The sequence below is a fragment of the Haemaphysalis longicornis genome, unplaced genomic scaffold (assembly GCF_048455015.1).
Source record: "Haemaphysalis longicornis isolate Haplotype H1 unplaced genomic scaffold, Haemaphysalis longicornis Haplotype H1 scaffold_4, whole genome shotgun sequence".
Classification (NCBI taxonomy): Eukaryota; Metazoa; Arthropoda; class Arachnida; order Ixodida; family Ixodidae; genus Haemaphysalis; species Haemaphysalis longicornis.
The window spans coordinates 118,842,209-118,861,512 of NW_027526361.1; the positions used below are offsets into that span (position 1 = coordinate 118,842,209).

At 45.2% G+C, this 19,304-nt stretch overlaps 1 protein-coding gene across 1 annotated transcript; it reads left to right on the forward strand.

The window, feature by feature from the left end:
• Positions 1-340: 340 nt before the first annotated feature.
• On the forward strand, positions 341-11,293 carry Rfk (Riboflavin kinase). The gene is made up of 4 exons (XM_077707622.1): positions 341-592; positions 6,599-6,750; positions 8,314-8,416; positions 9,676-11,293. Exons 1-4 carry the CDS (start codon positions 475-477, stop codon positions 9,816-9,818), a joined length of 516 nt encoding a protein of 171 aa, XP_077563748.1. The 5' UTR covers positions 341-474; the 3' UTR covers positions 9,819-11,293.
• Positions 11,294-19,304: the final 8,011 nt, after the last annotated feature.

Genomic DNA, 19,304 nt, shown 5'->3' on the forward strand with positions numbered 1-19,304 from the left:
CGATGCCGCCGACGCGCTAAATGGCTTTTGCGCTCTGAAGAGAGACAATGAAAACTAAACTATGAGAAGCCTTCACTGAGAGAAACTTAATAGATTGACACGGCCGTTTAATCCCTGTCGTGACTCGTGGCTAAATAAAGTTTTGAGTTCGGGCCAGCAGAAGCACAATGATTATGAAATTATGTGTCCAAATAAAAAGATTACATGCTATATACAATTGTGTGATAATGGCCAAGTATTGCTTTCTACAGAGTTACTTGACATCTGGACTTTCTAATTCAAGGTAACAGTTTCGGTTCTGGAGGCTGCGATTGGCTTTGGTTGGCTTAAGCACTGGCTTGATGCGCAGGGCGAGAACAAAAGTCGTACACGAGCGCGTCTGCACGACACTCGTCGTGGGTACTGTTTCCGCGAGAACGCCGCCTGCAATTCGGTTCTAAAAAAATTCCTTAATCTGTCCCCATTTCGCTTGAAATGCCGGTGTTTCCGTCCAAACTGTCTTCAAACTGTGCTAAATGCCTGCCGCTGTTCCTTCGCGGCACCGTAGTCAAAGGTTACGGCCGAGGCAGCAAGCAACTGGGGATACCGACAGGTGAGTGTCACGAAAGTCTATTTATTCACCCGCTTTCTCATCGATGTCAAGGCGAGCGCCCATCGCACATGTTCTCGTCTGAGATGGCTGCTTATGAAAGCGGAGCTTCAGGATGCGCTGGCTACGCCGGCAACCTGATATCATCGCTCGGCACGCGGTTTGTGCGGCTACGGAGACGCGCACATGAAACCATTCATTCAAGGGCCCACACTTTTTTAGTTCTTCGTTGTAATGTTCCCACTGCAAAACTTTACGGTAAGAATTCTTGCGCTTGTTTGCCTTTTGATGGCGATCGATATCGATTTGTGAGGGTTTACGAGAAGTTCGGCTGGCGTGGTAGCTTCACCCGTGCACGGCTAGATCAGGAAAAAAAGATAGAAAGGAAAAGGGTGACGCAAAATCGAAATAAATGATCGAAGTTTCTGGCGACCTTATTCATAAGCTTGCGTGGCGTTGCTGCAATGTTGTGCGCTTGCGTTTTGTGCTTTCAAAGAGGAAAGTAATTCATATTCTCGGCCGTATGCTGGCGGAAGTGGATACGGGAGAACGCCACGATAGATCCTCTGTCGCTCGCCGCTTGGATGGGGGCTGCCGTGACCTATTATATCGTCTTTGTATGACGTGACTGACGGCGAGTTTCTGTTGACACGTAACGCAGTTGCGGGCTACTGTCGTTACAGAAAAAAAAAAAAAAATTCCGAATTCATCACCTACGCATCCCGCGATTCGCCTCTGAGTGACCCGCCGGGAATTCTTGTGGAAACTTGCGTTGTCCTACGGCGCCCCGTCGCGAATTTATTTCTAGCCCATGTTGATCGCTGCGGATCGAATACAATTTTGAGGGAAGTCATTCCGTTAATAAAACCGTGCCGTGTTTAGAGCTTGTAAAAGTCGATCGCGTACGGTGAATGCGCCAAACTGTCACTTCCGTGGCAATGAGCTTACAAGAAAGTAATGTAGGTCCGGAAAAAAAAAAATCGTAAATACACTTTTATGTTTGCAATGATGAGAGAACTGGTTCGCACATTATAGTACACGTAAGCACAGGCAACTACTTCCTTTTTGGCTGTAATTGACACTTGGTAATGACTTCAGGTATTACACAGAATACAAACTACATAAGTTTAAATTGCTTAACATTAGTCAATTGCAGGGGCTGGAGAATTCGTAGAACTGTTTCAGTCCCAAAATTTGAAACTGTATTCCTTTAAAGCCTCAGAAATTGCCGTGCTCTGGCTAGGTTCCAAGCAGCATACTTGTTCTTAGCTACAATTATTCTACTTTTTGCATTAAAGGCTCGTTCCCACTTGCGATGAAAGCGAGCGAAAGTGACGGGAATTCTGTTGCTTTGTCGCACGGCGATCGTTTTTGTCATTTGGTCTGGACCAATTTTTGTCGCCGTGACAGAAATTGCGTTGCTTCGTCGCAAGTGTGAGCAGGCCTTAACACACTTCAAGTGAGCATGTTGGCCCATGAACTATTATTAACAGGCCATTTGCTTCTGGCTCTGCCTTAGTGTACATGTCACGGGTCCGATATCAAAATGGGTCGAAAAAACAGGATTCAGTTCACACTCAATTCATTAAATTTTGTCACCTCATTTGTCCAAACTTAATGGTCTCATCAGGGTCCCACGTTTTCAGCAACACCCACCAAAATGCCTTCAAAAATTTTCAGAAATGTGGCAATCATTTCGAAGGAATGCTTTTTGCAACAAGTCTTGCAGATGTGCGCTGATCTTGCAAGGAGCATGCCAATAGTATATTGCTCGCTTAGAGCCAGGTAATCGTTCACTAAGACAAAATCAAGAAAGTGGTTTATTAAATCTGCAACGATCACCAAAAAAAAAAAGAGCGCTAGAGAAAATTGTAAGCAGCAGTGTCGAAGGTTAGGAATACGAGTTGAAAACTGTAGGAAGACTAGGGAAGACAACCTGAGACGTGTGCTGACGTGTCCCCTTTAAACTTGACACGTAGTGTACGGGCATTGTAAGTGCGGCCTCTTGCCGAACAAAAACTTGGGCTTCGTTTTTGAACAAACCTAGCTTGTAATAGCCTAATATACACATGAATGATGTGTGTTACATGTATGTATAAATAACAAGACCTGCATGGACTAAAGAAAGATGCTGCATGTACTTAAGGAAAGGAAGCATTTAATGTGGTTTTGCCAAGAAGCCAGCTAAGCATAGTGCAAGGAGGAAAAAATTCTATGCACAAAAAAGGGCAGTATGCTTTTCAACTATAGTACTACAATTGGGGATGCTGGCTTGGTGGTTCGACATGATGACTTTTTATTGATAACCTATAGCTTGAGTATGCACTGATGGGGTTTTAGGGCACAAACTTTTTTTTTTTCATCATTGGGGAATACAAGAACATGTTCATGGCACATTGCCTAATTCATAGCGCAGGATGTAGTGGCACACCTTTTATAATGCTATTGCCTCGAGGCTCTGAATGGAAGGTTGTAGATGAAAGTCCTAGAACATGTTCTATTTCTCCAGCTTGTCTCTCCCTTCCTTTTTTTGTGTGTGTGTGTGTGTAGGCATGGCAGGTGTGTATGCTCCTCCATCGCCAATGCTTGATTTTTAAACGCTGCTTTGTTAGCATGACAACCTGCCTTCGTTAGTGGCATGCAGATTATTGATGTCGTCAGTGCAGCTGTCCCCTTTCCATGTGCCATTTTATGGCCCCAACATTTCCGCTAGCTCGTCAGCAGCATTCACTACCACCTGGAAAACAGCTGCTGTTGAGTAATGAGGTCCAAATGACGTGGTGTGGTTGTGTCATGTTTCATCCATAGTTCACTAACGCTTGAGCTTTTCAGTGACGTAGATGGGACGTGGCTGCCGCGCATCTCTACTGCTGGCTGCAAGCTAATAAAGGTTTATTTCCTGCGTATGTGTCTGACGGATGTTTTAATTGCACTGTTTGCTATTACCACATCCTCACCCAAAATATTACTCGCTCCATTTTAATTTAAATGGTCGTACTTATTAAATGACGCAGTTTATCTCCTCAAATAACAAAGGACACAACCAACGTGGCGTATACAGTCAGACGAAATGTGTACAGTCGAAGTGTGTACAGTCAGACATTGATTAGGCCTCTTGTTGCACTTTTATCTTTCATGGTGTAACTTCATGTTGCTGCAATGCATGTTCTATTAATGGTTTGTTTATGTTTTGTCACTGGTGCATAGGCGGGAACTCCTATCTTATCCTGTGACTAAGTGGACCATCCGCTTGTTCTTGCCAGCATTGGGTACTAATGCGTGGCTATCTTATTTGATAGGGAAAGAGTGTGAGACACTTTTTCCTCGCATTGATTATCCTGGCTTGATCGATAAGTGGGGAGCTATTTTTCTTCGAAATGAGTCAAATCCACCGGGACAGAATTTTAGAAGCAAGCAAATAATTTGTTAACGGACCTAAATGCAATGCTTTCAGAACTAACTTCACCCTAGCTGACATGTAAAGCATAGGTGTGACATGTCACATGTCAAAGCTTTGACAGCGTTGCATTTAGGCGCGGTCACAACTTTTCGCTTGTTTCTGAAATTCTGTTCAGGTGACTTTGACTCATTTCGAAAAAAAAAAATGTAAATACTTCTTCTAATGCAAATACAGATTCGAACATAAATATGTGTTCTAAGGTAAATATGCCCTCACCAAATTTTCCATTTGCCTAATACGATTGTGCCCATCAGCTTGTTTGACTATTTGCCATCTATAAGAGTGTTACAAAAAGCCTCGCATTTAGTATTTGAAAAATCAGTGGGTGTAATACAAAAGAACTAATTCTCCATAGAGGCACAAGCATAATACCAGTGCGGTCATAATGCATGCTGCGTACTTTCCCTGGCAAAACTATTCATTCTTACTAGGTGAGCAGTGCCATGAGGAAGTAGCCAAGCAACTGTTGCACATTTTTTTTAATCATAGTATACAATGTCTGCTAATCATAGTATACAATGTGTGCTTGACTCCAAAGCAAAAACTTGTGCATATGGGTGCACATTACACCATTCTTGCCATCATTGTCACTGCCATCACGGTCACCACAGTCATTGTCATTTGTTTCTTGGCATCTTCTGATGGATTAACAAGTGTTGCGCTCTCCAGTTAATTGACAGGGCTGGATAGGTGGCATGTTGCTTGATGCCTGACACACTCGTCGTCGTTACACGTCAAATTCTTTTGTGTCAAGGGGCTGAGTTGTTTAAGGAACATGGGTTTTAGAAATGAGGGATGAACAGGACGGGCTCACTGCGTCCATACCCTCTTCAAGTCGTAGTGGGCCGTATCTTGCCAGAGGCACCACAATGATGGTCCGACTCTGTGGAACACTGGTTTGTTCAAGCAGAGTAGATGTCGAGACAGCAAGAAAAAAAAAAAGTCTACCTCGTTCCCATTGTCCCGTGAAAAAGTGAGCGCCAAGAGCATGAATCAGGCCGCACTAAAAATAAAATTTTTGTTTGCGCTTGTTGCTGCTGCTTGTTTTAATTGCACGGTTGTTGGTTTGCAGTTTTCCAGACAATGGTCATTGTGCTCGTGGTGCACGTGCACAAGTTAGCATGTTCCAGCCTTGTTGTGGTTTGCAATGATGACAGAACTCTTGAAGATAGTCGTGAAGAAAAGTAGTGTGGCGTCATCATTATCCTCCTTCTCCTCTGTTCATCCATTCCAGGACAAAAGCTTCTTCTGACAAGCTCCTGCTGTTTCTGTCACTCTTCTATACCTTCCTTGTGAATGTTTCTGCATCATCTCCCCATTGGGCTGTCAGCTTCTTCACATATCTTGTTGCCATCCTTTGATGTCTATGCTGTCCTTTGACAATGGTGTTTGACGGCAGTCCTGCTTCATTATCCTTCACTCGTCTTTATGTCCCTAATCCATAGGGCTCAGGCCCAAGCTCTGAGTGTTCTGCATATCATACTTCTATCAATGACTTTTTCTAGTAGTGCGAACAAGTTGACAGGAATAGGTGGACAACCTCTTTCATATGTGTGCAAATTTTTGCGTGGGAAAGCGTAAACCTAACCCCTTCGAAATTGGTGAAGGACTGTTTCTACAGCACAGTATGCTGGCCCCTTCGAGTTAATTTCGCAATAAATAGAGAAAAGTGTTTGCTGCTACAGTAATAGAACAAAATTCAGGTGGCAAACGTTTATTAATGTGGTGCCGAAATTCGGCACCAGCGCGATGTGTGAGCCCCTGCTTTAAAAAGTTTTTTGTCATATCTGACACTTGTTATGGTGACAGTCATAGATACGAGGGGTTATTGTTTCAACGAGTGGGCCCTCTTGCAGCATGCTGGGGGCTTGGAACAGTTCTCTAGAATTCAAAACGGTCAGCATGTGCTCAAAAGAGTTCGCAATGGAACACAGTAGGGAACCATTTCCACTAACGTGAAACCTGGGGAGTGTATAAGTGCCTTGGCCTTGTCGCCTTGTTGTTTCTGCAACGGAGATGAAATTGTTGGGGGCTGGAGGTATGCAGCTTTGCTGTAAAAGTCGCTTGTCTTTGAAGCACAAAGCTCTCTAGCGCGAGGCGTAAATGAGTGTCGCGGTGTTTTTTAGTACGTGTTACGAAGCGCTCCAGCCCAAGGCATGAAAGAGTGTCGCGGTGTTTTAGTACCTTGACTGCATGCGACGGCGATTACGATGACGGGAGACACCAAAAGCCCCAGCCCCTAAGGGGCTTCACCCCTAACACGAGTCTCAAAAAGAACCTTTGACAGGAAACAGAACAGTTCGGTTCTGCCCACGGGTACACAACTCAATGAAAAAGACAGTGGAGCAGCTTTTCCTATCCCTAATATATCTAAAATGTTTCAAATAGGTTTCAGATTTTAATGTAATTGTTCGGAACTGATGTACTCACTGGATTCTCGGTTTGCTGGATTCTCGGTTTCGTTATTCTTCTCGTTCCTCACTGACATATCCTGAATGGAAAGAGATTTTTTTTTAAGCTGCGTTGTCCTTCTTTACTTCCCAATGCAGCCAACTTCTCGGAGGATTTGGTCTCAAAAATCCCGGCTGAACTGGAGTGTGGGGTGTACTACGGATGGGCGTCCGTCGACGACGGGTCCGTGAACAAAATGGTCATGAGCGTGGGCTGGAACCCGTACTACAAAAACGAAAAGAAGTCCATGGTAAGTGTCCGGAGGGAACTCCTTTTGAAGGCCTGCCGGCTGTGCTGCCTGCACTGCGAGTCATGCAATGGGCGCTTTATGGTGGAAACATCACTGCGCACGTTATTTGCCTCTAATTGCCTCTAACAAGTTGCCTCTAACCTTTCGAAGTGCGGTAGTTTTAATGGAGCCATGCAGACAAAACACAAGTTTGGTTAATTCGAAAGATTGCCTTGTTAAAATCATAGCGACACCATTCTTAACGAAAAATTCACTCAAATAAGCTGTATAATTAGGAAAAAAAGGGAATGACCATGTGACCCACTATCTCATTTCCCGCAACAGAACCTACGATGTCATATGTGCCAGCTCTGTGATTGGCCGAGGCCAGCAAACGCAAATAAAGCCGAGCTTATAAGCTTGCCGATTGAACTATTTGCGTTTAAATTTAGGGCATATTCTTTTTAGAGCAGTAAGAATGGTGGGATAAACATTGGAAGTTACGAAAGCACATGTAAACATAGAAGTACTGATGCATACTGCTGTTGGTACTGGGTGCACTATGCTTGTTCTAGCTGCACAGAACTGCGGCTCTTTGGGGTTGTCTCAGATGACACTGGCTGATCGGCGTAAGCGACGGCGTCTTACAGGGCCATATTTGTCGAGCGAAACGATGATTTTCTACCTTAACAATAACAAGCCAGGTACATATACGGTCAAAAACAAACCAAAGGCAGAAAATGGCCCGCTGTGGTATGGTAACGCCATCTGGGTTGACGAACGGTATACAGGTCTCTGCCTAAAACAAAATTTAGCTTGAAGACCCATTCTTACGATGTCATTGCGGGAATCAAAATTTTAACCTAAATTGATTAATTACGCAGTGAATAAAGCATCATTTGCTTACGGACAAGTGCTGGGGGCACTATAGAACATGAATTCTTTTGAATAAATCAAACTTGTATTTTGTCTGCATGGCCGCTTTAAGAATAAAGGTTGGGAGGGAAGTTATGCAGGAAGCATATTATCTGCATCTTCCTTAGGTGTTGGATGCAGAGTGAAGATCTTACGCTATTATAACCTTCTCTTAGCTACTGTAGTGTAGCTGCGGGTCTCCTGAGTCGGGTAGCATGCCAGAGGCTGTTTACACCTCCTGTTCTAGGCTGGCATCCTGGGAAAGATGGGACTTTATGGAAAAGAATTAGCGCATCACTTTAGCTATGAGCGTGACAAAAATTTAGACAAAAGAAATGGACGTATCTAGTGTCTTTCACTATATACTGGGAGTTGTAAGTCCTTGATCTGAAGTGAGGCAATTTCGCCTTTCGTCCGGACTGTCATTGTGAGGCAAGGTGTGTTAGGGCAATATCCTTTTTTCTGTCTTTTTGTTCAAAGCCTTTTCAAAGGCACCATGCATCACCACATCTGAACTTCTGAAAAGCAAATAAATGAAATCAAAGTAGAAGAAGAACGTTTGCGGAGTCTATGGTGTTTCTAAACGTAAAGTGTGTTTTTGCAGAATCTTGCAGCTAAGCAGCTTGAATTTGTGTTCTTGCTCATTCTGTTTTCATCTCTTCATTGCAGGAAACGCATATCATGCACAAGTTTGACCAGGATTTTTATGGGTCCATGCTGAAAGTGGTGGTTCTGGGTTATCTGAGAAATGAAAAGAACTTCGGCTCTTTAGGTCTGTGTGGCACGCACAATACCGGCGGCCATCCGCATTTGTTTGTTCTTTCCTCCGTATTTTTGCCATTTATGCGTGTAATGTGGTCATATGATCAGGGATGTTAGCTTTATTCTGCTACGTAGAGTAAGATATGCTGCTTTCATTGTGTCTTCTGCTATCGCCCATCCAAGGGTGTCTGACAGCTTTGGCGTAATGAATTCATTAGTGATCCTTGCAAATCTTCGTTTCTTTTGAATATTGCAGTCTTCACAGGCAGTATTAAATGTAGCAGTTCCAGGTGATAAAGAAGGTAAATAAAAAGTGTGGAAAAAGGTTTAAAGGCTGCAGCATGATGCCTTGCTGTTGGTTTGAAATATTTCAGGAGCTCCTGACTGTAAGAACTCTGAATGCTGTCAAGAATCATTAGCTCAGGGAATTCTTACGGATTTTAGTCTTCCATTGACGGACGATATCATTGCATTTTCCCGTGACTATGCCTAGAGCCCGACGCTTAACTGCCCTAATTTTGTTAAGTGTACAACCTGCCTGCAAGCTTATTGCGAGCATAAATTGTGCACCATGTCTCAGTCTGTAGTTTTAATCTGTAAGAAATGGCTGCGTGTTATCAACTGAAAGAACTGCAGTGATTTCTAGTGTTGACAGAAGTGCGGCATCTTGTGTTGCTAAATTCTGGTGCTGACTCATTTCTAGTATGGTGTTTCAAAATCTCTACAAGAACATACCATCATGTTCCTGGACTGTACATTTGGCAATGTCTGCTTTTAGCACTCCTATGTCCTCCAGCATCTTAGCTGCAAACACCAATTTATGCCCCATGGCTGTGAGTTGTTAATAAATAATAAACGATAGCAAGAATAACCTCAAGGCACTTGCAAGGAATGCAGGAAACTTGAGCTCAGCAGGGAGCTACTAGGCTTTGTGCATGGAAAGAAATGCGGAAGCGTGGTCATAAACCTTCCTGTGAAAATGAAGGGAAGGAGTGGCCTAAATTTGTAGAGTAAATATTACCGAGAATGCCACTGCCACATTAGTTCAAATTCGTACGGCACATCCATAGAGTTTGCACGTTTAAAAAATTTAGGGCCGAGACATTAGCCCATCAGGATTCCCTAGATGGGGAAAACTAATGGAAGGCGGAAATATCTGATCTAATAATCCCTAGATCAGAAACTGAAGAATGGTTGCCGTATTTTATGCTTCCCACTTATTCCTTCTCGCCACTGACACTTGCATATATCCTTTCTTAACCGGCACAGAGGAGCTTGTGGCAGCGATTCAAGCCGATATACGGAACGCCGACGAGCGCCTCAACAGTGCGGACTGCCAGAGTTTCAAGGCCCATAAATTCTTTTCGGAAAGCATCGCCAATGGCACCGAAATCGTCGTTCCACCTTCGTGATACTGGGAAGATTAGGGAATGTTTACACTGCGCCGTCGTCGTTACTTCTTCCCCTTTCATTTGCGTGTTCGTTTCTGCGACAACGCCCTAAGTTATTTGTTTCGTATTGTTTCATTGTTTCTTTCACTCGAGCACATTCCCTGTCCTTGGTGCATTGCCTTCTGCCAGAAGAAGGCTCGACGTTTTAAACAAAAAACACTGCAAGAAATTGGAGCTAAACAACATACGTGCAGCCTCTCTGTTTTCTTGCTAGTTCTCTGGTTTTTTGCGGTTTTTCTTTTGTTTAATGACGTACCAACTTGCCCAAGCTTCGGTTTCAGTCCTTTAGTCTTGAGTGCCACTGAGTTTCCATTCACAGAAGTTTTGAACTGCAGTGGCTGACACTTGGGTGCTAATAGGCAGCGATATCAAATTAGCAGAAACCTGTTTCAACGAAGTATGCTTGTGAATTGCTTTCATCAGTATTACGTCTTGTGCCTAAATTTACGATAAATACTCTGCGTAAATGTTGCCCATATTGTTTTGAGTACACTGCCCAACCAGATGACTTTTATTTTTAATATAAAAAATACCTCTTTACGGGCATTGGAATTTTATTTTACAGTAAATCCTTCATATTGAATGATCTGCATAGCTTATAACTTATGTCAGTGTTCAACCATGTCAAAGCTGTATAATAAAAATAATGCATGCAATTCATGTCACCGTCGTATGCTAGGAAGTTTACACAAATACCTGTGCTCTGGGAGGGTGCAAGTTTGTCTTGTGATAACGTGCCGTTGTGGGTTGCACTGTATTGTGTAGGGAATGGCCAACTTTCTTTTTGTTTTGTGTGGCCAATTAATGTTGTGGAACTCCCTTCCTTGCGCTGATTTGTCGACGAAAGCTTTGCAGAACGTTTATAGAAAACTACCTTTTGCAAGGTGGCCAGCCTAGGACACTGCAAAATGTTATTGAAATGAAGAGCCTTTACACGCTGACATTTTTCTTTTTATGCAGCATTTTTTTTTATATAGCAGGTTATGCCTATTGCGACGAGTTGAGTGGGAGCAAGTGTACGACGTACTTATGTGTGTTAGTGTCTAATACGTAGTGATAAACTTTATAACAATGCAAAATTCTTCTGGGTCTGTCACCTAGAGCACATCATTCTATTCATTTTATATTTTTAGAAGCACATGCGTGTGGCATCATCTTGGCAGATGTGCGTACGTATGAGATTCCGGCGTATGATTTGTTCAAAGTTTAAAAGCGACGTGATCATAGAAGAATAGTACTGTATGGCACAGAACGATGGCCCTTGAAAATGGAAACTTCTTGAAAACTAAAAGCAACGTGTACCGTGCTTTTAAAGTGTGTAAGGCTACCTTTTTTTGCATTTGTGAAGAGATCTGATGCATTATCGTATTATCTTGTGCACACGTTCCTATTTACATTTGCACTTGTTTTAATAAAGGAACCGTAGCCTTATGGAATACATTGTCGGCATTTCTTTTTTGATGCGCGATCACTACTAGGTTCATAGAATGATATTCTGTGGGCTCTAGTGGTCCGCAACTGCCATGCTCATTAGCTGTGCTCATCAGCTGTGCTCGCCAAGTATTCATGGAAAGATGTCATCACCAGCAACCAGAAACTACAACGGTGGCAGCAAGGTGCAAGAGGGAAGCTTGCGGCAGGCTTACCGACAATAACATTAAGGTGGAGATGAAAGAAGGAATGCATGATTTCAGCAAGGTGTGCGACTGCACAGTGAAGTTTGTTTTCCTTCATTGGCGCTTGCACGGTGCTCGGCAGACACGGTTGCGAGTTGTGCTCGCATCTGATGCCATCACACGAAAGCACCTCTCCTACCGGAACATGACGTCACATCGCCTAGCAACAAAGCGTGACCAAAATTGAAGCTACACTCTCAAAAACCAGCGAAAGTTGTAGATTATGAACAGAAATGAACTAAGATGTGTCCTAACGAGAAATTATACCAACTAAAGATCAGTCTACTTACGTGAATTTGCAAATTACGTTTCAAATCTCCTGCGAAACGAGCAGTGCCATGGTGTTTGTTTACAGAATGTACACTGAAACTGTCCCATTCTCGCTCCTTCTCAGCAATACTTCACAACCACATCTTGAGCCGCACGAGCGTAGATGATGAAGTGCTTGTGTGTGGCCTGTGTACAACAAAACGACCATCTACATTCAGGAATAGTCAAAATGGAACGCATGCGACTGCAAAAACAAGCACCCTCCTCCTTTTTTCTGGTTAGCTGGGCAAAACCAAGTTTAATTTGTGTAAATTAAGGAGACTCGTTTTAAAGTGCTGATATGTATCAGCGACATAAAATGCTACATTGCATGGATGATCAGAAACTAGGCCAAAGCTGGAGCAGGCCTACAACATGCTGACATGTTTGAGTGTGGCGCAGTCCTAAGTGCTTCCAAACTCTTTGCTGGATAAAAACATTGAGAGTTAAGGAATTTTATCTGCTTGATTGAAGTGCGTCTATTCCAACGTGTTTTTATATATAGGCAAGCACAGAAGGTGTAAATTTGACAGGGCCTGTCCCATCTTTCGTTCATTCTTGCAGCCAAAATATGGCAGCTGTTGTAGCCTGATGTGAAAATGGTGTTGACTAGAAGTCGGGACAACGAAAGGTGTTGCTTTCTTTGAGGCGGCCTAGAGAAATATTTGTGGATGCATTGAACAAATTCTCGGCTGGCTCTTAATTCTGTACTTATCCACATAGTGAATGCATGCGTTTACACAATAAACGCATCCTCTACATTAGCAATTAAAATTTTGGATGTTTTTAACCCTTGCGTAATAAACGGACCCCCCATTTTCAAGAAAAAAAATGAATACAGAAGCAGCGTTTTACAGAATGCCGCTACAACATCGTTAGCTGGCACTCGGCTGTCATTGGGTGTGATGGGATTTCCTTCAGCACTGTGGTGTGAGGTGTCTTTAGATACCTTTATCCTTACCTTGCTGCTGCTTCAGAAAAACAAAACAATGAAATGGGCTCCACCAATGCCATTTAACCATTCAAAATTTGAATGGTTAAATGATGATTGAAAAATTTTTAGTGTAGAAAAATATATAGGGCACCTTTTTCTCATCACTTTTGGCAGCCCTTGTCTTGGGAAAAAGAGTTGGCATATGCAAATGCATTAGCACAGTAAATGTTAATGTCACATGGGTTATTGTGACATTGAAGATACACAGAGTTGGGTGAATCGACATGCCACGCAAAGTAGTTCTAGCAAAATACGAATATGAGACTGAATATGGAGAATGGCTAAATGTATTTACCTTCACCTAAGTAACACTAGGTTTATGATGACAATTTGGAACAATGCGGTGGGCAGCTGGGCTTTGAACATTAATAATTTGTGCTTGATGAGTGGGGTCTTAGACTGACGGTAGAGTAGTGTTTTTACTGAAGACGGGCTGAACAGGAGTTCAGTTGCAGGTATCCTTAACTATGATCATCTTGAGAACAGTAAACTTTGTGAAGGGTCGTTTAAGACTACATATTTCCTCATTGACGTTAAACAATGGCACCCTTCATAAAAGCAGCGAGGGCATCTGGTATTTTTTTCAATGCCAAATGCATATGCTGCACACATTCAACAATCCCTGGCTTCCCTTCCAGAGCTGACACTGCCGCAGTTGCTAGCCTTCCCACGGGCTGCAAGTAGTGGAAAATGGCAACCTATGCTTACTGTCTTGCCACTTTTCTATAGGGAGCGCTCCAAAGCAGCACTAATTAGCACGAGAGTGTCACTGCCCCATTGAGTGATTTTTTAAGGGCGCTAGCCGTCTGCTATCAGTCTAGCTAATCATGTGTCCATGTGTTGTAGACGCCATTACCACCAACTGAAAGTAGCGGCAGCGGCAGCCAGAAGTGCACGCTTGCCTTCAGCTGGAATCGGGCGCAGTGACAGCAGGAGTGTGGAGAGGAGGACACTTGTACTACGCTGGAAACAAAAGAGAGGATGCGCAATTTCAGCAAGTGGTGACTCCACAATGAAGTTTGTTCTCCTCCGCTTATGCTCTCATGGTGCTCGGTAGACACAGTCACCAGCCATGCCCACAATTGGCGTCGTCACACCAAAGCGCCTCTCCCGCCAGGACTGATGCTTGTCACCTAAGTACAAAATGTTGCTACAGTGTACACTACAAGCTCTCAAAAACCGATGGAAGGCCTTGATTATGAACAGAAATGAACAAACATGTGCCCTAATTATCAATTACACCTAGTAAATAGCATCTTGTTACACTGGACTGAGAGAGATTCGAAAACCAATTGACAAATTTGCGTAGTTAGACGGCCCGGGTCATTACCTCCAGCTCCATCTGCCATACAGTGGATGGAACTATGAGGGACTCGACCAAGTGCTCTGTGGCGCTTTGAAACAATGAAACTGTCAAATTCTTGCACCAACTCAGCAACACCTGCAGCTGCATGCTTTTGCGGCCGTGTCTTAAGCCACGCAAATGACCTCGGTCTTTTTTTTTTTTTTTCGTGGCTGGCAAGAGCGACGTTACTTCAGCAGTCTTGAGCCTCGCTTGCCTTGACAGCCATGCCACCTTCTAGTAACACTGCGGTCCAGCTAGCCCAGTTAAGCCCAGTTAAATGTACAGTCAACTGATTTTTGTGCATGCACTCTGACTCATATGAAAAGCCAGCATTTCATATGGTGGGTTAGTCTCATGGAATTTCTACATAAATTGGCGGAAATAACTTCAATTTGGCTGTGTAGTGTCTAAACATGACACTGTGATGAGGTGCCGGTTTGACGAGGAGGGAGAAGAGGACACTGAGCGTGCAGTTGGCGCTGGCAGAGAATAGAATCGGGCCGATGGTCAGTGGATGCCTGTGACGCGCTGGGCTTCAGAGCGCGGCCCTGTAATCATTTCGGGGAAAACCTGGAGCGCAACCGCTGCTGTTCCCAAGAGCCGTCCGCTGCTGATCCCGTGCTTGGTGTTGGCGACGTGCTGGGCGAGAGAGTGCGGGTCCCTGTTCACCCGGAGGTGGAACCATCGGTGCGCACCCGCTGCTACGACAATAGCTGCCCGATGTCCTCTACCTGGATGCGACGTGGCGTAGAGCCGGTCATCGAGCGAGCCGCGCCGCGACGTCTCCGTCGACCCCGCACGCGTCGTGACGTCGACACCTTGGGGCTGCGACAAAACCCTGCTGGGCATTTTTCTTTCTATCGCGAACATTTCCATGTTAACCTGCTGTCTCTTATAACGCTTATACTTTTCGTCTCGTATTCTTGCTTCCATACGCTATCTTCTGCTTCTGTTTGCCAATTATGGATAAAGCAACGTTTACTCACGCACGCACTGGCCATTGACTCATGACTTCACACCTATCCTGGGCCCATTCATTACTGACACTACCATACATATATGAACAGCTTCGTTCGGTTGCAATGCGTGATTCCAGAACTGCAGAAACGGGAAAGACTGCATTTTCTAGCTGGGGACAAGCTATTAAGCACCTCTTCTCATCTCACGCACAGCTAAAGGTGTGTTGCTGCACGGCTCACTGTCATGGTCACGGAGCAAGAATTATTGAGGAGACGCAACAGGGCTTGCTCCGGCGGTGTGATAAAGTCACGGCACCGAGGCACCGGAGTACCAGCCATAATATACGCAGATGATGTGCTGGCCTACTCCAAACCAACGCTGAAATGAATGGAGCAACACCAAAACGAGCTGGGCCAGTGGCTGCTTGGAGGCAACTGTGCGACCCCAAACTCCGCCATCACAGGTGAAATGGGCTGGTCCCCCTACGAAGTCAGAGAGGCGAGGGCAGAACTACACTACGCTGGCAGGATCAAATTCATGGTGACCACAAACTACTCCAAATGCATATACACGCACCTTCGATACAGAAATTTGAAAACTGACTGGATAAAAAGACCCGCCAGCCTCAAAATGAAGTACAGCCAAAATTTGACAAAACATGAAGCTAAGTCTGAACAAAAGTGGCAACAAATCGTCAATAAAGAGCTAGCAAGCGCGAGCAAATCAACCTGGTGCATTGCGGGTCTCCAGAAAGCAAAGCCTCGCCGAGTACCACAAACATAAGGAAGAACCAGCGCCGATGCCATATTACCGTGGTGACAGAGACAGCGCCCTGCTGTTCCAGGCACGCATGGGATCCCTGCTCACGCAGCAGAGGTGACACGAGCTATTCGGCACGGACCCAACGTGTCGGCTGTGCGGAGTGCAGAGCGAGACGATACAGCATGTGATCCACGAATGTCCAAAGCTAAACGACGAACATCAGGAAGCGACGACACTAGCCGACAGCCTGGCAGTCACGGGCGCCTCAGAAAAAACAAAAGAGCTGCAAGCTTTGCACACCAAATGACGACTGCGTCGTTGGGAGCAGTAGTGCTGAAGTCTAAAAAAGGTCCCTACTTGGCGTATTTCCTGCATAGATCAAGTGGGGAGCTAAGTTGACCGACCCACCAGACCTGTCGACAGCCTCACTTTTCTGCCACAACCGGACCGGACATGGTGGTACCGGCTTTCGACGCATGTGTGAGTGCGCTCTTGCTCGGTGTGTACGTGTGTTCTGTGTTTACTGTGTACTTTGGCACCCGTGGTGCCTTCTGACGGTGCAAAAGAAAACTACTGTGCCAGGAAAAGCTCTGGTGGTGCTGGTGCAAATATTCGATCCCAAACACCACACCACGGGTGGCAACAATTTATTGCAATTTCTCTATATGTGCAAACATATGTTCGAACTTCCTGTGGCACTTGATGCACCTGCCCTGAGTCAAAAGGGATCAGGACCACGAACTTACTTACTTACTAGGAAAAACACGCGTGGCTTGATTTCCGAAAAGGCTCGCCGGTTCAACGTCAGTCAGTGCAAAGCTGGCTGCCAGCTATGCCGGCTTTCTCTTTTCGTGAACAGAATACGAGTACGGGACAGCTCAGAAACAATGGCTCCACGGCATCTGGTAACAGGACAGGCCGTTTAGGTTTGTCTAGGAAGATTTCGCCACAAAGCTCGCCGTAATCCTGCCACCTCTCTATGTCGCTCTACGAGAAATGCTTTACGAAAACATAGTCACGAGACGTGAGCATTTGATCTTTTCTGGGGATAGCACGAGCCCACACTTCCAACCATACCGGGTCACTGGGAACGTTAAAGGTAATTACCTTTTTTTTGCAGGATGCGTAGCCACTGTTGCAGTTTTGTACGACACATTTCTGCCCCATCATCAGGAAGCACGAATGGAAAACACTTGCCTTTGTGCAACATGAAGAGCACGCGCAAATCTGGCAAATCTCGCCTCTTGTGCAAGCCGGCGAAAGGCAAGAGCGGCGAGAGTGAGCCATTGTGGCAGGAAGGCGGATTTCTTCTAGTAATTCGTTTCAGGCGCGGTACGGCATGTTAAAATAGCACCAGTCAGCAACATCTTAGTGAAATTAACGACTCATCTGAATCATAAACACGTCTAAAAAAAAGATGACGCATACACGTTGCACTTACCTTCACTGGCCAAGCATCGTAGCCTGGAGTCCGATATTCCAGCCGACGGCACCGCTGACCAAATGAGCTTGGGGGTTGCCAAAATAGGACTCCGTGAAGTGGTCTGCGCAAAGGCTGTACGTACGTGGACTTGAGAACCCGGTCCTTCGGCAGCGCCTTCAGGCCAGGTCGGTTGGCATAATCCACCCAGGCGTCATACCTATTGCTTGTATTCACTGGCGAGGCGCGCATGCAGGCAACCGTGTGAGTGCACCGTCACTGGTTACGTCGGGCTCCGTGGGATGGCGGTACTTGTCCGTGCTAAGCACGGCTGTGTTGCACTCTGCCGCACCGAACGCAAAGTATTGCCTCGGGTCCCATGTGAATGCAATTAATAACATCTCTGTTGACCTTACCATTGAGAATCGGATTGAAACGGAGCATACGACGCACGCCAGTGTTTTTTTTTTCTTCGGCGTGCGCGCGCAGTTGCCCAAGCCACGCCACGACCGTGGCTCATCGGCCATGTCTGCGGCCGTTTAGAGTGTTGCCAAGCGAAGAAATTGACAGCTAAACTTTTCAACGAATACCACCTATAAATGATGCAAGCTTCAACCATGACTACGCACGTCTTTTTCGCAAACGCTGCCGAGCGCAAACGCGGTGCACGAACGCGATGCACTACCTTACGATATATCGCGATACGGCAATACGCGATATACCTCTAAGTAAAACGCAAACGAGCGTACGTTGACAACAGCGTACTTGAACAAAACAAACCCTTTAATTTATCAACGCTTGTGTACACTTCGAAATAACGCGAGCTAAGAGCTATACCTCCGCCGGCACAGTAAAAAAAAACTTCTCGCGTGACGTTTAGTTTTCCAGTTAGGCTTATCAGCTGTATTGCTCACGGGTGAAGAAGTACGTGTTTCTTACCTGAGGTCCTTCGGGAAGCAAAAAAACTTCCTAATGTAGTTAGCACCGGTGTTGGGGCACCACTTCGCGGCACATGTCACGTGCCGTCCTTTCTTCTGCAGCGCAGACATTGTTTCAAAAACGAAAACTAAACCATGGTGCCCACCTCCGTCTCTCCAACGGCCATCACGTCGTCCGGGGAGCCGTGGAGGCAGCGGTGAAGCCGTCGCGCAGGGAAACCGTTCTCGCGCATGCACAGCAACACAGGCGACACAGGGCTGACGGCGCGACGCGGGAATGAGGGAAAGCGCTCCGTGAACGAGCGGAGCGAAAAAAGTGAGAGAAAGGAGGCGTTTTGTTTCTTCAGCGCCACTCGCGTTTGGCGTGCAATAATAGAACCGAAACTAGAAAAAGTAGCATAGGACTGATGTAACTAGGGCAGTATTTATTTTTAACTGCTGCTATAATGTCTAGCACTTCTGTTTATTTATTTTGCAGAAAAAATGTGGAAATTGTTACAATATATTCGATGATATCATGAATTTTCTGCGTTACGTCCGCAGAACATGTAAACATGGTAACGCGCTCGAGGCGTCATCTGTGGTGCTGATCCGCAAGCTGCATTTCCTCCTCGCCAGACTGTGACATTAACGCGCCGCCCACCCACACTGTCCCAGCTCAGCAGATTCCCCTCCTCAAATACTTCTTTCTCCGTGTGTCATGGTTGCCAGCATTGGTTTTGGCAGGATACGCGAAGCTGGTAGCATTGAGTTTCTTAAGAAACTCTATGGCTGGTAGATCTGAAATTCCACAAAATTATGGACCAATCAGGGAAACCGTTTCAGTTCAAGGTGTTTCAAGTGATGCCCTTTCATTTCAGACAGAACGTGTTTACAACCACAAAAATTAGCTGTCTGTTTAAGCTTGTAGCATCATGTCACGCTCACAAAAAGATGAGCCATCCTCCTCAGCGCTCTTATTATCGAGCATGTGACGGCATTGGTAGTAGTGCCCTGGCATTGGGAGTTGTTTCACAGGAAAACAAGTGACATTACAACTTTGT

Excerpts from the sequence above, each read along its gene's own strand:
- Rfk (XM_077707622.1), top strand. The coding sequence starts at position 475 with ATGCCGGTGTTTCCGTCCAAACTGTCTTCAAACTGTGCTAAATGCCTG. Across the intron at positions 6,751-8,313 it reads AAAACGAAAAGAAGTCCATG|GAAACGCATATCATGCACAA; the intron begins GTAAGTGTCCGG and ends TCTTCATTGCAG. Across the intron at positions 8,417-9,675 it reads AAAGAACTTCGGCTCTTTAG|AGGAGCTTGTGGCAGCGATT; the intron begins GTCTGTGTGGCA and ends TAACCGGCACAG.